The sequence below is a fragment of the Pseudochaenichthys georgianus genome, chromosome 10, assembly GCF_902827115.2.
Source record: "Pseudochaenichthys georgianus chromosome 10, fPseGeo1.2, whole genome shotgun sequence".
Taxonomy (NCBI): domain Eukaryota; kingdom Metazoa; phylum Chordata; class Actinopteri; order Perciformes; family Channichthyidae; genus Pseudochaenichthys; species Pseudochaenichthys georgianus.
Window position 1 is genome coordinate 33351753 of NC_047512.1, and position 23444 is coordinate 33375196.

Genomic DNA, 23444 nt, shown 5'->3' on the forward strand with positions numbered 1-23444 from the left:
TGTCAGATTGAGGAATGTCAGGGACTAAACGGCGTGCCCTCTCTCCTGCCTATCGGCATTCAGAGAGCTGCCCCTTTTGCCCCTCTTTTATAGGTTTAACAAGTGGGATTTGTTTATCTCTACTTTTTTTAAACGACGGGTATTCACCTTCATTCCCTTAAAGAGAATATTCATTTGGAATAATGCTATATTTCCTGGGACTGTGATGCTCCTTCTTTTTCGCATGGGTTATTAATTGAGTAGATGGGTTTTTGTGCTTCTGGTTACGGACGGACCAGTGGGGCGTGGACTACATCCTGCTTCGCCCTTAACCCAATAGCCTTAGAGGGCGAAGCCTCATACGAAATAGAACTGAGGTTACGTACTGTAACCCAGCTTCTATGAGTATAGGCGCAGCCCTCTAAGGTTCGGGCCCCACTGGCTCCGCGAATAGCTGAAGAAAAGCTGTTTGTGTGGGAGCAGTTGGACGGGCCATCTTCCTATTTATACGGAAGTGAGGCTGGAGGTGGGGCCCAGGTGGGCGTGGATTAAATCTGTCAGTGCTGCACACGTGCAGTGGGATTACCCAATAGCGATAGCCTTAGAGGGCTGTGCCTATACTCATAGAAGCTGGGTTACAGTACGTAACCTCAGATACTGTATATAAACAGCAATGGCAACTTATGTATGCTCAAGTTTTCTGGGACAACCTGTTCCCTAAAAAACATCCTAAAATAAAAAAAGTATTTGAAAACCTGGATTAAGGCGGACACATTTGTGATTAGCATTATTATTAACATTACACCATTTAAAGCTATTCTGTTTTGTACTCTGGTTACCTAAAATATAACATATCCAGACAGTTGAATTAAAGCACAGATTGACATTATTTTGAGATAAACTAGTTCAATTACTAATTAACTAATGATCTGCCATAAGCAGCCTGTTGGTTTAGCTCAATTCATTACCTCCCTTAAACGACAACTTGTTGCATTTTTTTTTTTTTTTTTTTTAAATCAACACGATAATCAGCCATTGAGTCTTACTACATTATTAACGTTAGCAATCCTGGTTAACTCAAATTAATAACAGCCGATTGTTACTATTTTAAGTGCTTTTTAAATATAAAGAAAGGGGTGAATATTTTTGTCGATGATAAGCTTCCATATATTTATTCCATTATACTGATATGGCCTTCTTTTGGAATCAATGTAAGAGCAGGAGGTGCTCAAAATGGAACACAACGGGTTATTGTTATGAACCGAGATACAGGACGCAGGACCCAAAAGCAGGATTCGGAGACAGATGTCCAAAAATAGAATGTTCTTTAATCACAAATTAAATCGTACTTTCACAAAAAATAGAAAGTAGATAAAAAGCCAAAACAAAGTTGTACAGCAACACAAAAACTCACTTGACAAAAGGTCTAAATCCCAAGGTAGGTATCAGGAGTCAAAAGGCCTGGGTGCTCACGACATGAAACATAACGAACTGACAAAGGAACAGAGAAACACCAGGGCTATATATAGGTGAGGGGGATGGGCACAGGTGAAAACAATCAGGGCAGGGCCAAGCAATCTCACTGGCGGGAAACACACAAAGACAGGAACTGTGGGATCTGAAATGACAGGAAAGATTACTTTCAAAATAAAAACATAACTAAACCTAACATATCTGTCGAGTCACAACATTACCCCCCGCTCTAGGGACGTCTCCTGACGGCCCAGGCAGATTAGGATGTTGCCTGTCGAAATCCCTGATCAACTCCTGATCCACAACGTAGCGAGACGGGATCCACATCCTATTCTCTGCTCCATAGCCTTTCCAGTCAACGAGGAACTGCCTGCCACGTCCCCTTCTCCGGGGACAGCAGTTTCTTTACTGTATAAACAAGGCCACCATCAACCATTCTGGGGGGTGGCGGAGGTTTAGTTGCGGGCACCAAACTGCTTTCCTTGACAGGCTTGATCTTCCCAACGTGGAATGTAGGGTGGACCCGCAGGGATCTGGGGAGTCGCAGGCGCACAGACACAGGGTTCACGATCTTCGTTATTGGAAAGGGACCAACAAACCTGGGGGCTAATTTTCTTGAAGCGACATGGAGGGGTAGATCTTTCGTGGACAACCACACCTTCTGCCCAGGCTGGTACACTGGAGCTGGCCGGCGGTGTCGGTCAGCCCCCCTTTTCATTGAAGAAGAACTTCTTAGAAGGGTTCGACGGGCAGCCGCCCAGATGCGATGGCAACGTCTGACCAGGGCATGTGCAGACGGGACCAAGACCTCCTTTTCAGTCTCAGCAAACACGGGTGGTTGGTAGCCAAAGACGCACTGGAAGGGAGTCATACCAGTGGCAGAGGTAGGAAGAGAATTGTGGGCGTATTCCACCCAGGTTAGATGCTTGCTCCATGATGAGGGATTCTGAGCCACCAAGCACCTCAGACATGTCTCCAACACTTGATTTAATCTCTCCGTTTGTCCGTTGGACTGGGGGTGATACCCAGAGGAGAGGCTAGCGGTGGCTCCAATGAGACTGCAGAACTCCTTCCAGAACTTGGAAACAAACTGTGGGCCCCGGTCTGACACAATATCCCTGGGAAATCCATGTATCCGGAACACATTGACCATCATAATTTCCGCCGTTTCCTTGGCCGAGGGTAGCTTGGTCAATGGAATAAAATGAGTCATTTTCGAAAAACGATCTACCACTGTTAGTACAGTGGTCTTACCTTGAGACACCGGGAGTCCAGTAACAAAGTCCATGGATATGTCAGACCAGGGCCGTTGGGGAATGGGCAACGGCTGCAGCAACCCAGCCCGAGGCATGGAAGAGGTTTTGCTGCACGCACAAACAGGACAGGCATTCACATATTCACCAACATCTTTAGCCATGGACGGCCACCAGAAACGCTGCTTAAGTGCGAACATGGTTCCTCTAATCCCAGGATGACAAGTGAGCAAGGACGTGTGAGCCCAGTGATCTTGGAGCGTAAGGGCACTGTAACAAACAACCTATTAGGCGGACACTCACTAGGTGCTGGACTCTCAACATTTGCTTGCTGCACCTCTTTTTCTATCTGCCAAGTTACCGCTCCTACCACACGGTTCAGTGGTAGGATGGGTTCTGGTTCCTTGGCAGCAGGCTCAGGGTCAAACAGACGGGACAAGGCATCTGGCTTGGTGTTCTGGGAGCCAGGTCTAAATGACAAGGTAAAATCAAAACGACTGAAAAAAAGTGTCCATCTAGCCTGGCGTGAATTCAGTCTCTTAGCCTTTTTCATGTATTCGAGGTTCTTATGGTCTGTCCATACCAGGAACGGCTGAGCGGCCCCCTCTAGCCAATGTCTCCACTCCTCCAAGGCTTGTTTCACTGCCAGTAGTTCACGATTTCCCACGTCGTAGTTCCTTTCCGCTGAGGACAACTTACGGGAGAGAAAAGCACAGGGATGGAGCTTATTATCCTTTGCAGCCCGCTGAGAGAGAACTGCCCCCACACCGAGGTTAGAGGCATCCACCTCTACCACGAACTGTCGAAGTGGATCTGGGATGGTGAGGATGGGAGCAGAGGTGAACATCTCCTTTAGAGCTTGAAAAGCATTAGCAGCTTTGGAGTTCCATTCAAACGGGACATGAGGAGAGGTAAGTACATGTAGCGGGGAAGCAATAGAACTGAAATTTCTGATGAAACGTCTATACAAATTTGCAAACCCCAGAAACTGCTGTAGTTTTTTCCTGTTGACAGGAACTGGCCACTCGGCCACGGCACTGACCTTGGCAGGGTCCATCTTTAGTTGACCGGGGGCAATGATGAAACCCAGGAACGATGTGGTTTGGACATGGAACTCGCACTTCTCTGCTTTAACATAAAGTTGGTTCTGTAGCAGGCGGTCGAGGACTTGACGGACATGCTGCTGGTGGGTTATGTTGTCAGGAGAAAAAATCAAAATGTCATCAAGATATACAAACACAAACTTATTCAGGAAGTCCCCCAACACCTCATTTATGAGGGCCTGAAATACTGCCGGTGCGTTTGTCAAGCCAAAAGGCATCACTAGGTACTCATAGTGTCCACTAGGTGTGTTAAATCCAGTCTTCCATTCGTCCCCCTCCCTGATTCTCACCAAATGATAAGCATTCCTTAAATCCAGTTTGGTGAAAATGTTGGCGTCTTGCAAAAGTTCAAAGGCGGAGGAGATGAGTAGGAGAGGGTACCTGTTTTTGATGGTGATTGCGTTCAGAGGGCTGTAGTCTATACAGGGCCGGAGTGATCCATCTTTTTTGTCTACGAAAAAGAAGCCCGCTCCCGCCGGTGACGAGGAAGGGCGAATGAGTCCGGCCTGCAAGGAGGTCTCAATATAATTGTTCATGGCCTCCCTTTCGGGTCCGGAAAGAGAGTAGAGGCGACCCTTTGGAATTGGGGAGCCAGGTACCAAGTTTATTGCACAGTCATTAGGCCTATGTGGTGGCAGGGCAGTGGCTCGGGCTTTACTAAAAACCTCCTTTAGGTCCCAATAGCAACTGGGCACCTTGGACTTGTCAGGGAAATCTTGCTCCTGTACTTGGATAGCCTCAGTCATTTCTGTACATGCAATCCTTCTTGCATGGGGAGTGTTGTCATCAGTCTTATTGTCTCTCAAACAGAAATGCTTGCAGTCCTCTCCCCATCCCTTAACTCTCCCAGATCTCCAGTCTATGTGTGGGTTGTGCTTGACTAACCATGGGTAACCAAGAATAAGTGGATGCTGAGCAGAGTCAAATAAATGGAAAGTCATGTGTTCAGTATGTGTTGCATTTACGGTTACTTCAATGGGCATAGTACAGTGGGTAACGGTAAACAATAACCGACCATCCAGAGCAGAGGCCTTTAACGGTTGCGTCAAAGGAATTACCCCACAGTTCCACTTCTTGGCCAACCCCCAATCCATTAAACTTTCATCCGCACCAGAGTCTATGAGAACCCCCTGAGTTAAAACATGTCTGTCTATTTTTACTTGTACCTGTGTCAAGGTACGAGGAGGGAATCCAGATGACAGTCGGCTCACCAGGGTCCTCCTCGTCCCTGATGAGCCCGATCTTTTGCTGTACATGAAGCCAGGAGGTGCCCCTGCTCCCCACAGTAAAAACACCTGCCGTCCTGAATGCGCCGAAGACGTTCTTCCGGAGTCAACTTAGCCCGACCCAACTGCATGGGCTCCTCTGAAACACTAGGGAGCACTCTTCTCTCAGGAGGAGTATCGGTAGGAGGTCTCCAGGCGGGACAATGGCTTGGTGTGTCCCCTTGGTGTCGAGGCAGACGTGCCACACTCTTGAACCTTTCTTTTTGTCTTTCGGCCAGTCTATTGTCTATTCGAACTGCCAGTGCAATGACAGAATCCAAGTCTTCTGGGAGGTCCAAAGGTATTAACTGGTCTTTAATGGAATCCGAAAGACCAGACAAAAAGGCGTCGAGCAGTGCTGCAGAATTCCAGCCACTATCTGCTGCAAGGGTCCTGAACTCAATGGCATAGTCCGATACTCTGCGCTGACTCTGCTTAATCTGCATCAGTGCTCTGGCTGCCTCCCTTCCAGGAGCCGTGCGATTAAACACCTTGGTGAGAGTGTCTGTAAATACATCCAGCGAATTACAGGTAGATGAATCTCTCGCCCATTCGGACGTAGCCCAGGCCGCTGCTCTCCCCGTTAAGTGGCTCACCATGAAGGCCACTTTGGAGTGATCAGTGGGGAATGCAGCAGGGTTATATTTATAATGGAGATCACAATGAACAATGAAAGGGCGGCAGTCACCGGAATCTCCGGAGAATCGCTCTGGAGATGCCAGACGAGGCGGTGGAGCATGGAATGGCACATGGTCAGCTGGAACAATAGGTGTGTGAGCAACAGCAGGGTGCTGAGGGGATGAACCAGCTTCCAGGTGAGCGAGGACACGGTGCAGCTGTTCGGCAAGGTGATTCACCTGAGTATTGACTGAGGCTTGAAAGTTTTCCTGACGGCCGGTCAGTTCCCTCACCCCCAGGTTGATTGCGCCCAGCTGCTCCTCATGCTGGTGTAGTCTTGTTCCTTGAGCTCGCAGAGCTATCTTCACTGTCTCTGAATCCGCTGGGTCCATATTTTGGTCAGTTCGTACTGTTATGAACCGAGATACAGGACGCAGGACCCAAAAGCAGGATTCGGAGACAGATGTCCAAAAATAGAATGTTCTTTAATCACAAATTAAATCGTACTTTCACAAAAAATAGAAAGTAGATAAAAAGCCAAAACAAAGTTGTACAGCAACACAAAAACTCACTTGACAAAAGGTTTAAATCCCAAGGTAGGTATCAGGAGTCAAAAGGCCTGGGTGCTCATGACATGAAACATAACGAACTGACAAAGGAACAGAGAAACACCAGGGCTATATATAGGTGAGGGGGATGGGCACAGGTGAAAACAATCAGGGCAGGGCCAAGCAATCTCACTGGCGGGAAACACACAAAGACAGGAACTGTGGGATCTGAAATGACAGGAAAGATTACTTTCAAAATAAAAACATAACTAAACCTAACATATCTGTCGAGTCACAACAGTTATAAGCTAGTTGGGACGTGAATACACTGGCATTGTTTGAATCCTAAACTTCAGGACGGGTTTAAGCCGACTTTCATGGTATCATTTTTACATTTTGTAGCACTTCCAACATAATTCACGCTGACACCGACCTTATATTGGGCTAGCATCCCACTCACACCTCCAAGATTAAAATTGATATACCAGCGGTTCCCAACCTGTGGGCCGCGGCCCCCTAGTGGTCCGCAAAGGCTGATATTGATATTATGACCTTCCAGAAATTAAACATTGACATTGAGATGAAACTACCCTTTAGCATCCTCCTAGAGCACTTCCACGTCATGCGAAAGGAGACTATGCTCCTTTATTCTGTCTTATTGCTGTGAATATTGTTCACTCTGTTTTGAAAGTATAACGAGAGCCAAAAAGGATTTGCCCCATCCCATCACTGATTCAAAAATACCTTTTCTAAAATCCCCATGTTAAAATGCAACATTTCCATCCACAAAAACTGAAATTTGTCAATTCTTGTGTTTTTGTGTATGTTTAGAGACTAGATATATGGAAACACCCTGATGAAACAGATCTATAAAAAAATTTGAAAGTTGTTTATTTATTTATTTTTGGTTCATTTATAGTTATAGTATATAGCCAGGGGCGGACTGGCCATCGGGACGTTCGGGACGAATCCCGATGGGCCGGTACTGAAGTGGGCCGGTCGGACGATGTGGGCCGGCCGGTGTTCCGGTTTAACTGGTTCCCCGATCAACTGGTTGACAGATGTGGAGGCGTGGCCTTCGACTGAAATACACATTTCGATCGCTTCTTCTGTCGTTTACATAAATCTTTTGGTATATTTGGCTGGATAGGAACACTTTGATGCACATTCAGTACCAGTGTGTGAGGTTGTGGTTACGATGGCGATATCCGGGCTGGAGTGACTTTCACTGTTGGGACTCGGGTTTGAGTCCAGCATGAACTTTTTTGTTATTTTCATGTCGATGGACACTGAATATTATGTAGTTTGAATAGAGGATTCCTAATATTGTTTCCACACTGCTTTCAAACTGTGAGTAAACAACGTGTGCTTCACTGGGAGGCTGTCTGAAGGTGTACACAGGTCTCAGATGGACTTGGTATCACATTAGGAACGATATTCAGTAATAAGTCTGCCAACAATAGCTGGTTTAAATGATTTATTGGAGCTCGCAATGTTTTGAACAGACATGCCCATGTCAACTCGTTTTTCTTTTTGTAGTCCCCGCTGTTCGCGTCCGGATATCGCCATCGTAACCACAACCTCACACACTGGTACTGAATGTGCATCAAAGTGTTCCTATCCAGCCAAATATACCAAAAGATTTATGTAAACGACAGAAGAAGCGATCGAAATGTGTATTTCAGTCGAAGGCCACGCCTCCACATCTGTCAACCAGTTGATCGGGGAACCAGTTAAACCGGAACACCGGTAACCGGCAGGGCTCGACATTAAATGGCCCGCTGGCCCGGAAGCACTATTTCGACACCCCGGGCCAGCATAACGTACTTTCCACTTGCCCGCTCGGGCCACTAAAAATATTGCTTTAAAAAAATGGTCCTGTGGTATTGGTATTTTGACTAGCAATTTACTTAAATTGTTTCGTTTATCAACGCTACAACATAGCGTTCCGTGAGTCGGTTGTCGTTGTTGTTGGGTGAAAAACAAACAGCTGTTTGCTGCGGAGCGCAGCGCGAGCAGGCTCCCGTGAGTGCGCTCCTTCACTACAGACTATCTTGCCACCTAACCATTCGCCAAATGTTTTTAATACCAGCGGTAACCGGGCAAAAAAACAATCTTCAAATAAAAGAAAGTCACCGGAGGAGTTAAAGGAGAGTGACAGGGAGCATGAGAAGAAGAGGGAGAGAAAGTTTCAGCCAGCTTGATCGATGGAGTTGGCTGCAGTGACGCGTCCTAAAACCCTTTTATAATCTATAGATTAGATTTATGATTCGAAAATTATAAAAGTAGGGTGGAGATTGGAGTAGAGATTATCCGGCTGAACAAAACGTGCATTTATCAAACAGGTTTGTTTTCCACAGACCTTATTTCCAGCTATTTTCCAAAACCCTTGTCAAGGGAACCAGCAGCTTACTTCCTGGTTTTAGGACGCGTCACTGGCTGCACCTCTCAATATGATGCCAGTATAAACAAGGTCTTCTGTCGGCTCTGTACATCAATGCCGACCTATGCTGACAAGTAAGTGAAGAGTAGACAATATAAAGGTATTGGCAAACTGTCCCAGCAGTTTAGGATAATGAAGGATCTAATCTAATCTATAGCCATTACATGTCTAACTCCTGATGACAGGAAGGCAGAAAGTGCATTATACAAATAATAATACTCATAATAATAGCAGACATTTTTTAACAATGACCACAATATCATTATTTTAATAAACCAAATATGAACAATTGAGGAAAATGAGGAAGAACTGATGTTTAAAATGTTGTAGTACAAGTAGTAATGTAGTTAGTGCATACATTACTATTGCAACAAATGCAATTTAATTTTCTTTATTATTAGTCGATTTTTTTTTTTTGGACGAATGCTCCTGCCTGGTAGACATTATTTACCCTTAATATCTACCGCTAGTAAATTGTCTACCCCCCCACCCGGTCGACAATTTACTTGCGGTACCGCGGTGGGCCGGCGGTACCGAAGTGGGCCGGTCGAGAGTCCCGGGCTGATTTGTAGTCCCAGTCCGCCCCTGTATATAGCAAAGACTAGTTTTAGCTCTCAACAAGTTTTAAGTTAAAAATGGTGACCAAACAACAGTTTGAGACCCACTGAGATAACTTGGACTAAGTTATCTAAAACCCTCGTGCTAGTAGAGCCTCGCAACCGTGCGCGCCACACTATGCGCCGCATAAGCGCATAGGTGCGCCGCATTTGCGGCTCCGTTCAGGCTCCGTTGAGGCTCCCTCCGCAAGATGAGGCCCCCTCCGCGAGGTGAGGCCCCACGCAGTCTGCGTGATCAGCCTGTAGGGAGGGACGGCCCTGTCGGCAGGCCACCCTGTGTGAGGCAGACCCACATTTGCGCAATTGCGTTCACAATAAAAAAAGAAAGAAAAGAAAATCGCCAGGCCAGCAGGCCAGGACAGGACATCGGGAAACCTCTCGGTCCTCCCGATGGCCAGTCCGGGCCTGGGTAAGGTTAAACATTTCAGGTTTAGAGAGCTTAGATTATTAGATAAATGCAACAGTGTCTTGTATTTTCTGCCAATGTTAGGAGAGTAGCATTCATAAGTCCTGTCATATGGCGGTTAGATAACAACTCACATCAAAATGTAAGAGTGCCGTTGCGTTTAAACAATATTAAGGTTAGACAGAGGAAGAAGTTGGTTTGTGAGTGTGGTGTGGTGGGAGGAATAAGGCAGAATAAGCAAGAAAACCAAGAAAGACATCTGAAGAGAATAAAAGTGACACCCAAAGAAAGAAAAATAAACTTGAGAGAGTGTGTGACAGAAATCTTACATGTGGATATAGAGGTGGAGATAACCACACGTGACACGATAGAGAGGTAGCCTACAAGCTTTTGATTTTTGGATCAAAAGCAGGGAATGTGACAGCTTGTTTTTAACACATACGTACCTCTCCAATGTGCTTGATCTGCACACATAGAAAATACACACAGTTAAAATGTGCAGCTGAATGACAGATACAGAGAGAGGAAAAGCCGGACAGACAGGAAGACTGTTTATGTAAGCAATGCAAATTTAGGTCAGTCAGCCGGGAACGTCAGCATAAAACATAAAACTAAGATCGTGACACTAATAGAGTACTTCACAAGCGTCCAGTTAAAAATCTGCAAACAGTTATTAGACGATAGCCAATGGTATTATAGGATTCGCCTCTGTTGTATTCCACGCCTTTTTTTTCTCTCCATGCAACCAAAACCTGCTTGAACTTGATTGGTCGTATCAGACTAGATGTGGGCTACTGCAAACAAAAAGCAGAACTCTTCCGATAGCAGAATCGTGTCCCGTTCCTAGACAACTTATTTCAAGATGATACCAAATCTGAACTGTACCAAATGATGTAAAGTGACACAGGAGGTTGCACTCTGTGAGAATTAATCCTATTTTCTGGTTGCTTAAGTTTTATATTTGTCACGCCTCCAGGCAGAAAAGTTATATGTAATGTCTGACACACATACTATCAGACATGGAAGTAGTTTAGCGTTAAATTGATTCACCACAGAATTACGAGAACTGTAATTACTTTCAACTTTAAGAAGATTTTTCCACAGCCGGATAAGTAGCTTTTTTATTTATGCAAGTCCTACATGGAAAGTTTGTAAAATGTCTTACCAATCGTAGTGGCCTAAATCCACATGAAATCCCCCCCCCATCCAAACCTCCCTTATTCTCTTCCTCTGTGAATGCTGCCAAGTCGGTCGGTTATGTAACCTGTAACTGAGAAGGTCAGCACCATATCAGCACCCAGCAGTCATTGCTATGGATACTTGGCAGGGACACACACATCAGACATCTTGGCCAGTCCACTTCAGAAATGTGTGTGTGTTTTTGTGTGTGTGAGAGTATTAGCAGTAGAGCAGCAGCGGTGTTACCTAACTCACCCAGAAAAGACATCTGGGGAGTTTAAGCAGCCCTCTCACTGATTTCAGCTTATTCTACACACACACACACACACACACACACACACACACACACACACACACACACACACACACACACACACACACACACACACACACACACACACACACACACACACACACACACACACGGTAATGTAAATGTGTTCAAAAATATTCCACGTCATTTGTTTAAAGTTAGTGCTCATGACAAAGAAGTTTCACTGCAAACATTTAATGTCCACTAATTGTTATGACTTGACTTATTGTCAAGTATTAGTTACTTAAAGGGGCATTACACAGATGTGTTCACATGAGGGTGAGTTTACTTAAGCTATTAGTCGATTAAAGTCAAATGTGCCTTACAAAGTGAGGCGTGGAGTTTGAAACAGACGTTGCAGTGTTTTGGAGCTTGAACCACATGGGGGTCTAATAACCAGGATATCTCAGACTGTACTGCTTTAATGTTGACCTTTGAACTTTCCTTGGTCAATTGTAAAACTAAATTGACAGTGTATTTCTTTAAAGCCCCTTTAATATGCTGTTTTAGGATTGAAAGTGGAAGTGTTTTTCACTCTCATACTGCAGCACCTCTTTTCACCCTCTGTCTGAAACCAGAGCCCAACATCGTGATGTCATTATGTTACGTCTGGATGCGTTTCAGGCAGGTGGGGGGAGTGTGCGGGAGAGAAACTTTTTTTTCCTTTGCAGACCATTTAATTGCACAAAAACCTTGGAAAGGGCAAACCCAAAAAATCATAATAGGTGAAAAATCCACCAAGTGTAACATTTTTATTGCGATTATTAACTATCCTTATATTGACGACGGTGTTATCCTTCTAGGTGGCCAGATTCAAAACCTGATATACCACTATAAACATTCTAATGGCATAGAGAAAATGAAGTCCAGACATGTGGGTTAAAAAATAAAAATGCTTTAATTAGAGACATAAAATACATGCATGCTTTCTCTTGAGTGTTCGACACAGTGGTTTGTAACTATTACATTTCAACTCAGACGGCTGGACTGTGTTGCCGTTAGAAAAACACATTTCCTTTAAAACTCCACAGAAACATGACAAGCAGAAACACTGATTTCATTTGTTCTTTACTGCACATTTTATGTACAAGACAAATTCTCCAAAGGCAATATGAAATAAAACAAAATGCAATAAACATATATAGTCACTGTGAGATATTTAGATTTGCTCTCCTTTAGTTATCATTAATGCGCAGTGTAATTTCTGTTCATTTACAAGTTTTTGATTTATTATTGGAAAATGTTTCATAAGCACTCGCAACACGCTGCCAACATGAAAAGTATTAAAAACGTGAAAAACAATATGATAATTTTTCTTGATTCCTGATCCGATTACTTTTTTGTAGATTTCTGTATGACGCCGACAGGCACTGTGTGAGTTACGTATTCCAAATATCAAAAGAGAACATTTAAAATACAATTTACAATAAACCACCTGCGTCATGTCGACACACTCCGCACATGCAACACAACAGACAGCAGCTGAGTGTCAGTGGATAACCAGATGCAGATTGAGGAATCATGACTCAGCAAATTTGACCAAAACTCCTGACCTGTACACATTCTTCCCCAGCTTAGCTTGCATGTTATCCCATTTTACGCTCTGGTCACAATATTTTCCACATTCCTCAATGTGAGAATATATCACTGCCTTAAATTAAACACACACACACACACACACACGCGCGCACACACACTCACACACTAAGACTAACATGAAGACCTTTGTCTCTTTATCATCACTCTCTGTGGAAAAAGTATCCTCTTTATAAAATAATGTTGTCATCCCTGAACTATTAAGTGATATTGAGTGAAATTATGAGTTATTTTGGATAAAAGTTCATATTTGTACATATCTGCTGCAGTCATTCCTTTCATTTAGGCACATTTTAACATACTTAGACTGTTTGGAAAAACATTTATCCACGTCAAGTAAGACGCATTGGTCTGTCCTTTAGAAACATGAATGTACAACATTAAGGAAGAAGGAGTTACACTGAGCCTCTCTTCAGCACTGATTGGAGGGTTTGAACCAATCAGAAACCAGAAAGTAAGAAAACAACAACTGTGTGCAAATGTCCATCCAGACTCTTTGATGGAGCCATATCTCTTTCCATCACTGGACGCTCTGGGGCATCTCGCTCCAGGCTTTGGCCTTCTTCTTGGCCAGCGCCATCCAGGGTGGCTCATCCTGGGGCAGGGTAGGGGGGGGCTGGCCCCGCTGGGAGGCAGGGGTCTGGCCGGGGAGCCCCGGAGGTTTGGACTTTTCTGGGATTTTTGTTGAAAAAGGAGGGGAAGTAAGTGACTTGGATGTGGGGGAAGGTTTTGAGGGGGATGTGCAAGAGGGAGCTTTTTGGGGAACAGGAGTGGGAGTAGAGGGGGACAGAGATCTTTGGGGGGAGTGAAGTTGGGGGGCAGGTTTGGCGGTGGCAGGGGGGAGCTGGGGCTTTGGAGGGACGGGGCAGGGGAGGGACTGGGCTTTAGGAGGCTGAGGGGGGACCGGAGTGGGAGGAGAGAGAGTCCTCCTGGACCCCTTCTCTGCTGACGCTGCAGGCTTACCGATCTCCAACGCACTCACTGGAAGGAGAACAAACAATATTCAAACAAAAAGCCAATCTTAATATTAAAGATGCATTTAAAAAGTAAAAAATAATGTATATAAACATATTTGTTTTGTTTCTTTTATTTGTATGTCATAAGTATAGTTTTTAAATGATTTCTTTATAATTTGTTTATTTCAGTTTTAACAGCATTTAGAAATATATTGACACGTTTGACTCCTGTATTTTTGGGTATACATAAAATTAAAATATAAACGGAAATAAATAAATAGATATTTTGCTTATTTGGTTTGGAAACATCTGATATTTACTTTTTATACCTAAATATATTGAATGTTAAAATAAATCCTTTATATCCTTTTATTTGTATATAGTTTCTATCTGTGAATATACATGAGCATCATTTATAGTTCTTTCATAGAAATTTAAATGAGAATTGACGCAACAATATATTATTATATGTATATCTTCTTTGGCTCAATGAAAACATTTAAATAAAAGAAAACGTTTTTATATATACAATTAAATATAAGGGTATTACTTTTTATAATAAACTCTGGACTTATACAATTCTAGGCAAATACGAAATACATGATTATATTTCAATCATACTAGTTTCAGAGGAGAATGAAACAAAGTTCCCACAAACTAATGCTAATGTTGCTACTGTATGTTCTTGCTGGATGTGTAAACAGAAAACTGTAAATGGAGTTACTGAAATAAGCAGTCCTTCAAACACATTAGTTAAACTTGACTTTACTAAAACTCAAATGGATCTTTAATGTTATACTTTGGCTTTGTGTGATAGGAAGTTTAGAGGACACTTTAGACGCAGCTTTGGTAGGACAGTACATTCAAAACAAAAACACATACTGTATCAGCTGCAGAGTAAACTGCTGTTGTGTGTGTGTGTGTGTGTGTGTGTGTGTGTGTGTGTGTGTGTGTGTCTGCGTGTCTGTGTGTGTGTGTGTTCTGACCTGTTTTGTTACTTGCCGCTGAGCTGACATTCATTGGCAGGGAACTCTTCCTCTCCGGTTCCTCCTGATGACAGAGAGCAGCACACTCAGTTATAAATTATGTGGCGGTAAATGTCCAACAGCACCTGCATCTGAACCATGTCATTTTAGACTGAACCAAAACCTAAACCCCATGTCAGCATATTGGATAAACCAGTCACAGCCCTGGGGCCTGTACTACGAAGCTGGTTCAACCTAACCTGGATATGTTTGAGTTAGCCGGTTGGCCTAATCCAAAACATACACGCTCTCGCTAAACGGTCCTACGACGCTGGTTATCAAGTGGATCGCTCAAGCCAGCCGTGTCCTATCTAGTTAGGTGCGCGTTCACATGAAAGGGGTGGTATCTGGAGCATTCGACCAATCACAAACATGGAGAAGCGCACTGACAGCGCAGCGTCATACTTCCTGAATGAAAAGTGAACTTTAATATTAGACATATGAAGAAGTTAAACTTTAAACATCCATGACTTAAACACTTGATCCAGGATCAAAGCCACATAGCTGCACCTGCAAGGTGAATACAGCTGGGAACAGTAAAAGTGTTTGAATGCGTACATTAACAGGTTTATGATATCACTGCCCGTCTAAAACACGATCTGACTTCAATTACATTTGTCTCGAGTGTTTCGTCAACTTATGTGTTGCTTAAAATAATACTTCTGCATCCAGTCTGTGACGCTGTGAGTGTTGCACGGCCAGATACGGCTCAGCTGACTCAGATAAGGAGATATGTGATACATTATGAAGTGATATGCCGCGGACTGTACTTAATGTACTCTGATCCGGTTACTTATGTTGTGGCCGATATTTAAGTAAGCTTTCTTAACGCTAATGTTATAATAGTCAGATTGCTCTGAAGATGGAGGTGATATTCTATTAATGTTCACGTTCACACAGTCGGTGATTTTTGCCGGCCGTCTTTCCTGCAACGGCAGCTTTTCTGTATTTCCTTTCTCCTGTAATATGACTTGATCGCTTTAAACTCCGCACACTGAGGTCTGATTGGTCAGCAGGCAGTGCTTTCACTGAGTTGAGCTCTTAGCCTGCAACCTAACCTGGTCCCGACCAGGTTAGCCGCACAGCATAAGTTACCATGGAGATCTAGCCCGCTAAAAAGAGAACCAGCTTCGTAGGACCGGAAACCCAGAGTTTTCCCTGAAGTTAGCCGGCTAAGCGAACATCCTGCTTCGTAGTACACCCCCCTGGTGTTAAAGAGATATTTAGATATTGTAATATTATTGTATGAGGTACTTAACCATAGTGGACGAGCTAAAGCGGTAAAAATAGCTTTTGACTGAACCGATAAAGGTAAACAATAAATCATTGTTGTGTTGTTATGTGGTTTCTGTTGTTGTTTTTCGTGTTCTGTTGCAAATCAAATTCCTACTAACAAGAACAATAAAGATGAACTGAACTGAACTTCTTTCCCTGTCACTTGAATGGGGAAATGTGTCCACATAAAAGACAAATCCAACCACACATATTACCTTCCTGACAGAGACGTCATCGAGGGAGTTTTCTTTGTAGATCTTGTGTTTCTCTTTGGCCAGCGAAATCCAGCTGGGAGACTCAGAGCCAGCAGAAACACCCCGAGCTGCAGCTGGATCTGAATCAATACACAGCAGAGACACTGTTACACCACAGCTCAAGTCTTTGGGATGCTGTAAACATTGCCACATAGTTTATGGAAAATAAAAAGTGTGTTTGTGTGTGTACAAACCTGTCATGCGCTTGTTTTTCACTCCACTGTCTCCTTGTATGTCTGGTTTCTTAGGGAGGGCGGGCTTGTTGCTGATAGGCTGACTTATGGAGGGCTTAACACTGATTGGCTGCGGAGAGTCAACACTACAGCTGGTTGGCTGAGCTGAAGGCTCCATGGAAGGCTGAATAAGATAAAACATAAATACAACGATTCAATACAAAACGTATTTTACACCTGCATTCAATACATTTTTTGTCCACTTGGGGTCAGCAGAAACACGCAAGTAATCAGTTATTATTTGCACATCCAGGACATAGGGGGCAACATTTGTGAAAATAAGTCTCAAATTTACTTTTACTCTGCTTTTGTTTTGCTTTTCCAAGAAAACCTATAAGTTTATGCCCTAAACCAAAACAATTAGCTTAAAGACGCAAAAGCGCTTCTTAGTACAGAGGGAAACTGCAGTGTACAGTGACAGTTCTCTATGAGCACCACCTTTCATATACAATTTGTTATTTGATCTATTGTTAAACATGACTTATAGCTGCCTTAATACACTAAAACACCTTTGATGATGCATTTTGATAACTTTAAGTTTCCTGGATTACGTAAGTTAAAACAACTTCAGATCTCTATGGAAGCCAATTTTCCAAAAATTGGTAAAATAGACTAAGTATCTAAACTAATGATAAACTTTTATTTTAAGTCATCATATTAGCCTGTTAAGCCCTGAGCCTGTTTTCCAGGTCTCAGGCTAGAAAATGACATTCCCAGAACAAATGACTATATCTTCACTTCTAAAAGGGGTACATTAATAATCTTTTCCCTCAAAGTAATGATAAACATGTGAGTTGGATGTAGAAGTGTCAGAATCAATATAGATGTTTTTTATTTGAAAGTAAATTCAGATGAAAAAATGTAAATTATAGTGTCCGTCCAAAATAAAAACATTACTTATAGTGAAAACCACCCTTGAATGATGGGATAGTAGACTAAAAGCTTTAGGAATCAAAACTATAACATATAATAAGTACCCTGTATCAAGATTGATGCAAAACAAGTGACATTTGACCTTTTTAGAGAGATTTAAAAAAACAAAACACTTCTGGGGTCATTTGGGTGGATTTGCCAAATCTCTGGCCCCCCTTGGTCAATTTTGATGATTGACATCTCTTTTTAACCCTTAGAGCCAATAGAATCGAGGGGAAGTTCCTAAAATACATCTAAACATTACCATTGGTGAATGAGTGATACATGCACAAAACCGGAAGCTGGGTTGTAGCTCTCACACAGTATATGAAATCTCAGTTTTCGATAAAATTGGAATGATGGATTATCAGTAATCATTTCAAAGTGACACAGAGACATTGGATTAACCTTCAGCAGCGTTTTTATCATTTGAATGCCATTGAACACAACTTTTGATCAGAAAAACAGCAAAGGTAAGACGTATTTGAATTGTTCATATCGTCAGTTAGCTGAGATTCTTCCCGTTAATGACACATTAACAGGTTGTTAAATGTTAAGAAGCCCTGAGACACAGTTTCGTGAAAAGAAAGCCGGGTTAAGAACCTGAGTCAATATTCTGAGATATATTATTATAAGTAATTTTTTTAAGGAAGTTTTTAAATATAATGACTTTTCAGGGTTTTTTGTTTGTTTTCCTTTACTGGCGAAAATGGGCCCCCATATGTCCCTGCAGAAACCCTCAGAACTGACCATCTTCAATGCTTTTCAAGAATGACGTGTGTTGCTTCGGGATATTTTGGAAGCAAAACGTATAATAGTAAGAACAAAGTCCGGAGACGCACCTCTGTGTTTTCCTCCTCGGAGCTGAAGCGAGGCAGAGCCGACGTCTTCCTCAGCCGAACTCCAAACGGATTGTCGGGGTTTCCCTCCATTACCATGGAGCTCTCTGTAGGAGGGAGAGTGGAAAAGTTGGTCTGTGGTTTAGATTCGTTTTAACTCCAAAGGACGAGTTCACCTCATTTGACATGCAGCAGACATACTCTTTCATATAAAACGTGGAAGGAAAATAGTTACTTTGGAACTCAAGAAGAACATGTAAATTCAACCTGATACTAAGTCCTGCCTTCAAATATGAAAAGAAAACATATTTGGTCGTTTCAGAGAGAGCCAGTACAGAATATTACACAGACACTGATGCAATTCATATGCATGTTTTTGCAACAAATGTATGTTATTTAATGTATGTATACATATTGATTGTTTTTAAGCAATATATCTGCTGTTTGATTCTTTGTTTGGTTGTGTAAAGAATATAAAAAAATATTATTTAAGAAAATAAAGAAATCGTAAAAAATATACATCAGCAAATTAAATTGTATTGAAAAAAGACCAAGAATAAGACAAGTAGTGCGTAATAATATAATCATAACTATTATAAAAAAAAGAAAAAGAGAAGAATAAAATCAAAAACAACAGCAACTTCGATTTCAGAGACCAATCAAGAACCCAAAAAAAAAAAACGTCCATGATGTTCTTTTGGACACATTTGACGTCCTCACCTTCTGGGCTTGCAGCAGCTGGGGTCTGCGGATGATTGGTTGATGACGACGTGGTGGTGGGGGTCCCTGCGTTCCTCGCTCTTCCCGGGCTCAACACCACTTCAACCTTCGCTGGACTCGCTGGCTCTGCTTTCCCTTTACTGACCTCCACCTCTTGGGGCCTTGCGTCAGAGGACGATGAAGATTTGGCTTGGGAGGAAGGAGGTGTGGAACTCTCCTCTGCGTCCCCGACAGACAGCGACCTCTGCGAGGCGGGGGTGATGGTGAAGCGGGTGGGGCTGGACACCTGGTTGACCTCTTCCTCCACAGAGACAGGAAGTGTAGCTTCCTCCTCGAGAGCTGACTGTTTCTCTTCTTCTACTGTTTCCACATTATCAGATGTTTCTGCGTTCTGCTCCTCAGCTTCTTGAGGAGTCTCACTTTCTTTGGGCTGTGTGTCAGGTGGGGACTTTGGGAAGAAAGATGGGGCCTTCTCTGAGCTCGGAGAGAGTAGATTAATGTGGATGGTGGCGGTCTTGCTGGGAGAGATGCTTCCACTCTCAGGTGACGGAGGCTCGTGGTGTGATTCAGGGAGAGACAAAGAAGAAGGCTTGACAGAAACTTCTTCTGTGTGTTCTTTTTCCACTTGCTTCATGTCTGAATGTGGTGTTTCTCCACCTTCTTCCTGCAGGTTTAGCTCACTTTGATCTGCTTCACCATCTTCCTCTTGCTCCGATTTTTCCATGTTGATGTCTATGACTTCCTCCATCCTCTCTTCTCCATCTTCCCTCTCCTCTTCTATGCTTTGATCAGAAGCTACATGACTGTCATGCACCTGATCATCCATCGCTTCACCATCATCTCCAACCACAACAACTACACCCTCATCTCCCTCCTGCAGCTGTATGTCATCATGAGCTGCATCAGGAAACGCCTCCGTCATCTCTTCTGCGTCGTCTCTCTCTTCCTCTATTGCTTCCTCTGCTTCCTCTACTCTCTCCTCTTCTTCTTCCTTCTCCTCTTCCACCTCTGGTTCTTTCTTCAGCTCAATGGCCTCCTCCTCTCCCTCACTCGCTTCTTCTCCTCTTCCCTCTTCCTCTGCCTTGTTTACGGTGTTTCCTGTATCATTTTGTTCCTCGGGTTCGTCTTCTTCTGCGTCCTCTTCCTCTTCTCGCTGGAAAATAAAGCACAGAGGAATATAAGGAAAGTAGAGATTTGTTTCTGTAACCACAGAGGATACAGTTAGCTAAGGAGAGGTGGAGCATTTCGTTGCCAAAGAGCCAGATATTTCTGGTGGAGACCAAAAACAGAGATTAAAGGATGGTGAATTTTGGGTGAACAGAAACACGACTTGAATGAATGCTAATGTTGCTTCATGTCTGCTGGTTGTGTAGATCTGTAGTTAGCATACTCTCCTTAACAACTTTACAGGGCGATATTGCAGTATGTCAATGTTACAAATATGTGTTTACAAATATATTTTGCTCCCACCCAAAATGGCCGAAATGGTTTATGATTTTGGAGTTTTAATATGATACCGACATCAACAAATATAGAAATCATACCAATAAAACATAACATTTGGTTTCATAGCTTTTTCTCCTCTGAGCAGTTGTGAAAAAAGGTTTTGCTGGGATCCTTCTTTAAATTACTCTTTTCCCAAGTTACATTTTTGTAAAAAAAATTGGAAAGAAAATGTATTGGCAGGTGAATTTCGGTTGATGAGCACATATTTAGTGTTTGTTGTTGTAATACTGTTTCTGACCACAAGAGGCCGATATGCAACATCTTCAAATAGGAATAAAACCTCAGATGTTTTTTTCCAGGTGCGTTTTAATTTCTCTATGCACTCTCTTATTATTACAGGGTATATTGATATCATTCAGATACATTTCTAGGCAAAGAAAACCATGCCAGGAAAATGAAATAACTTGCCAACACCTGTTAAGGACCTTGTGTTCAGAGCACATAGAAAAATGTAAACTCATGAATCATGAATGCTAAAAGTTTAGAAAATGGGCCCTTTCTCATTTCATCAAATCCCCCTCCTCGGTCCTCCGGTAGTGACCCGGAAATGGATTTCAGCGCGCCATGTTGAAGGACATCTCATTTATCTAAACGCACTTCGAGGACCGAGCGTCGAGGAGGCTCTCTGGAGGAGCTCTAACCGAGGATACACTGATGGGTCCTCCACGGCTCCTCCGTGGATGCATTTCCGGCAACAGTGATGTTTCAAAGAGTCGTGACACACGGCCGGACTTATCTCAGCCAATGACAGCTCTGCATGCACCCCCTGGATATTATTTTAGATATTTTAACTGCTTGCATCGCGACGCGATGTTTTCAGAGAGAACAGCTGTGAGGTCCGTGCAGAAAGCAGAGCAGTGTGTATAATATATATCACTCAGTATAACAGGCCTACATTACTCTCTTAATTTGCTGTAGTTTAGTAGATATCTACAAACAAAGAGACAACATTTTTCTAAAACCATTTAGTGCTTCACATAATAAAATACACAACGGCTGTAGCCTGATATTATATGCTGTAGGAGCTGTAGGTGCGTGTTGTACAGCGTGTGTGTGTGTGTGTGGTACAGTGTGTAGGTGTGTGTTGTACAGTGTGTAGATGCGGCAGACAGACAGGTCTCAGTTGGTTTGGTGTCCTCTGCTTACTTTTAATACTTGTAAATAAAACTTTTGGCCCGTAATTTATTTTCCTCATTGTAGCGACCAGAGAGGGGGGGGGGATATATCCAGTCTCTGATAGTGTTACGTTATTATGAGAGTGCTCTCATACTTGTTTGAATCTGAAATTGTATATATATATATATATATATATGTGTGTGTGTCCGCATCTGTAGCCTGTTATTGTCTCATTATACCGCAATGTCAATGAATTAATCATCATCATCATGAACACAGTCCTGCCCGTCAGACAGAGGGCTGCTGTGCCTCCTGTCATCATTAATGGACGTCTCTTTAAAATGACGGCTCAGAGGAGAGGAGTTCTCATTTCTCTAACCGCCTGCTTCCCCTCCTCTCTCCCCCTCCTCAGTCATCCACTCGCATCTCCTGTGGGCGGGACTAAGTCTCGAGGATAGGAGCCGAGGAGGGGAATTAGAGAAATGAGAAACCTTCATGGGCCCTTTCTCATTTCATCAAATCCCCCTCCTCGACTCCTCGGTCCTCCGGTAGTGACCCGGAAATGAATTTCAGCGCGCCATGTTGAAGGACATCTCATTTCTCTAAATGCACTTCGAGGACCGAGGATCGAGCGTCGAGGAGGCTCTCTGGAGGAGCTATAACCGAGGATACACTGATGGGTCCTCCACAGTCCTCCACGGCTGCTTCGTGGATGCATTTCCGGCAACAGAGATGTTTCAAAGACTCGTGACGCACGGCCGGACTTATCTCAGCCAATGACAGCTCTGCATGCATCCCCTGGATATTATTTTATTAACTGCTTTCATCGCGACGCAATGTTTACAGTGATAACAGCTGTGAGGTCCGTGCAGAAAGCAGAGCAGTGTGTATAATATATATCACTCAGTAGAACAGGCCTACTCTTTTTGCTTTAGTTTAGTAGATATCTACAAACAAAGAGTCGATATTTTTCTAAAACCATTTAGTGCTTCACAATAAAATACACCACGGCTGTAGCCTGTTTTAGGAGCTGTATATGCGTGTGTGTGGTGTAGGTGTGTGTGGTACAGTGTGTGGTCGATGCAGCAGACAGACAGGTCTCAGTTGGTTTGGTGTCCTCTGCTTACTTTTAATACTTGTAAATAAAACTTTTGTCCCGTAATTTATTTTCCACATTGTAGCGACCAGAGAGGGGGGGGGGATATATCCAGTCTCTGATAGTGTTACGTTATTATGAGAGTGCTCTGCTTGATTCTGAAATTGTATATATTTATATAAATATATACATATATATATGTGTGTGTGTGTGTCCGCATCTGTAGCCATTATTGTCTCATTATACCGCACTGTGAATGAATCAAAGTAAATATATAAGTCGTCATGAACACATCTGTCCATCAGACAGAGGGCTGCTGCCTCCTGTCATCATTAATGGACGTCTCTTTAAAATGACCGCTCAGAGGAGAGGAGTTCTCATTTCTCTAACCGCCTGCTGCTTCCCCTCCTCTCTCCTCGGTTCCCCTCCTCGGCTCCTCCGCTCGCATCTCCTGTGGGCGGGACTAAGTATCGAGGATAGGAGTCGAGGAGGGGAGTCGAGGAGGGGAGTTCGAGAAATGAGAAAGGGCCATGGTGTAGTGTTGCACTAGTGGCCGAAACAAGTATTACAACAACAAAACACCTAAAATGCTCTTTAGAAAAACACCTGCGACCTGACAAAATATGTTCATTTACGTGATGTCAAGTCATTGACTCAAGAGATAAAACATCGTAGACCAAGCATATGATCAAGGTTCCTGCGTGAGGCCCATTGTGTTC

The 23444-nt window shown here is 43.2% G+C and overlaps 1 protein-coding gene across 5 annotated transcripts in view; it reads right to left on the reverse strand.

The window, feature by feature from the left end:
• Nucleotides 1–12076: 12076 nt before the first annotated feature.
• Nucleotides 12077–23444, reverse strand: part of LOC117453702 (capping protein-inhibiting regulator of actin dynamics) — a 53952-nt gene continuing 42584 nt past the window's right edge. For all 5 annotated transcript variants that reach the window (XM_034092620.2, XM_034092618.2, XM_034092621.2 and 2 more), the window contains 6 exons: nt 19008–20160; nt 18291–18394; nt 16498–16660; nt 16265–16383; nt 14736–14799; nt 12077–13774 (listed from right to left, as the gene is read on the reverse strand). In XM_034092620.2, coding sequence (XP_033948511.1) covers nt 13314–13774; nt 14736–14799; nt 16265–16383; nt 16498–16660; nt 18291–18394; nt 19008–20160 — 2064 coding nt within the window. In that variant the 3' untranslated portion in view covers nt 12077–13313. The remainder of the gene's footprint in view (nt 13775–14735; nt 14800–16264; nt 16384–16497; nt 16661–18290; nt 18395–19007; nt 20161–23444) is intronic.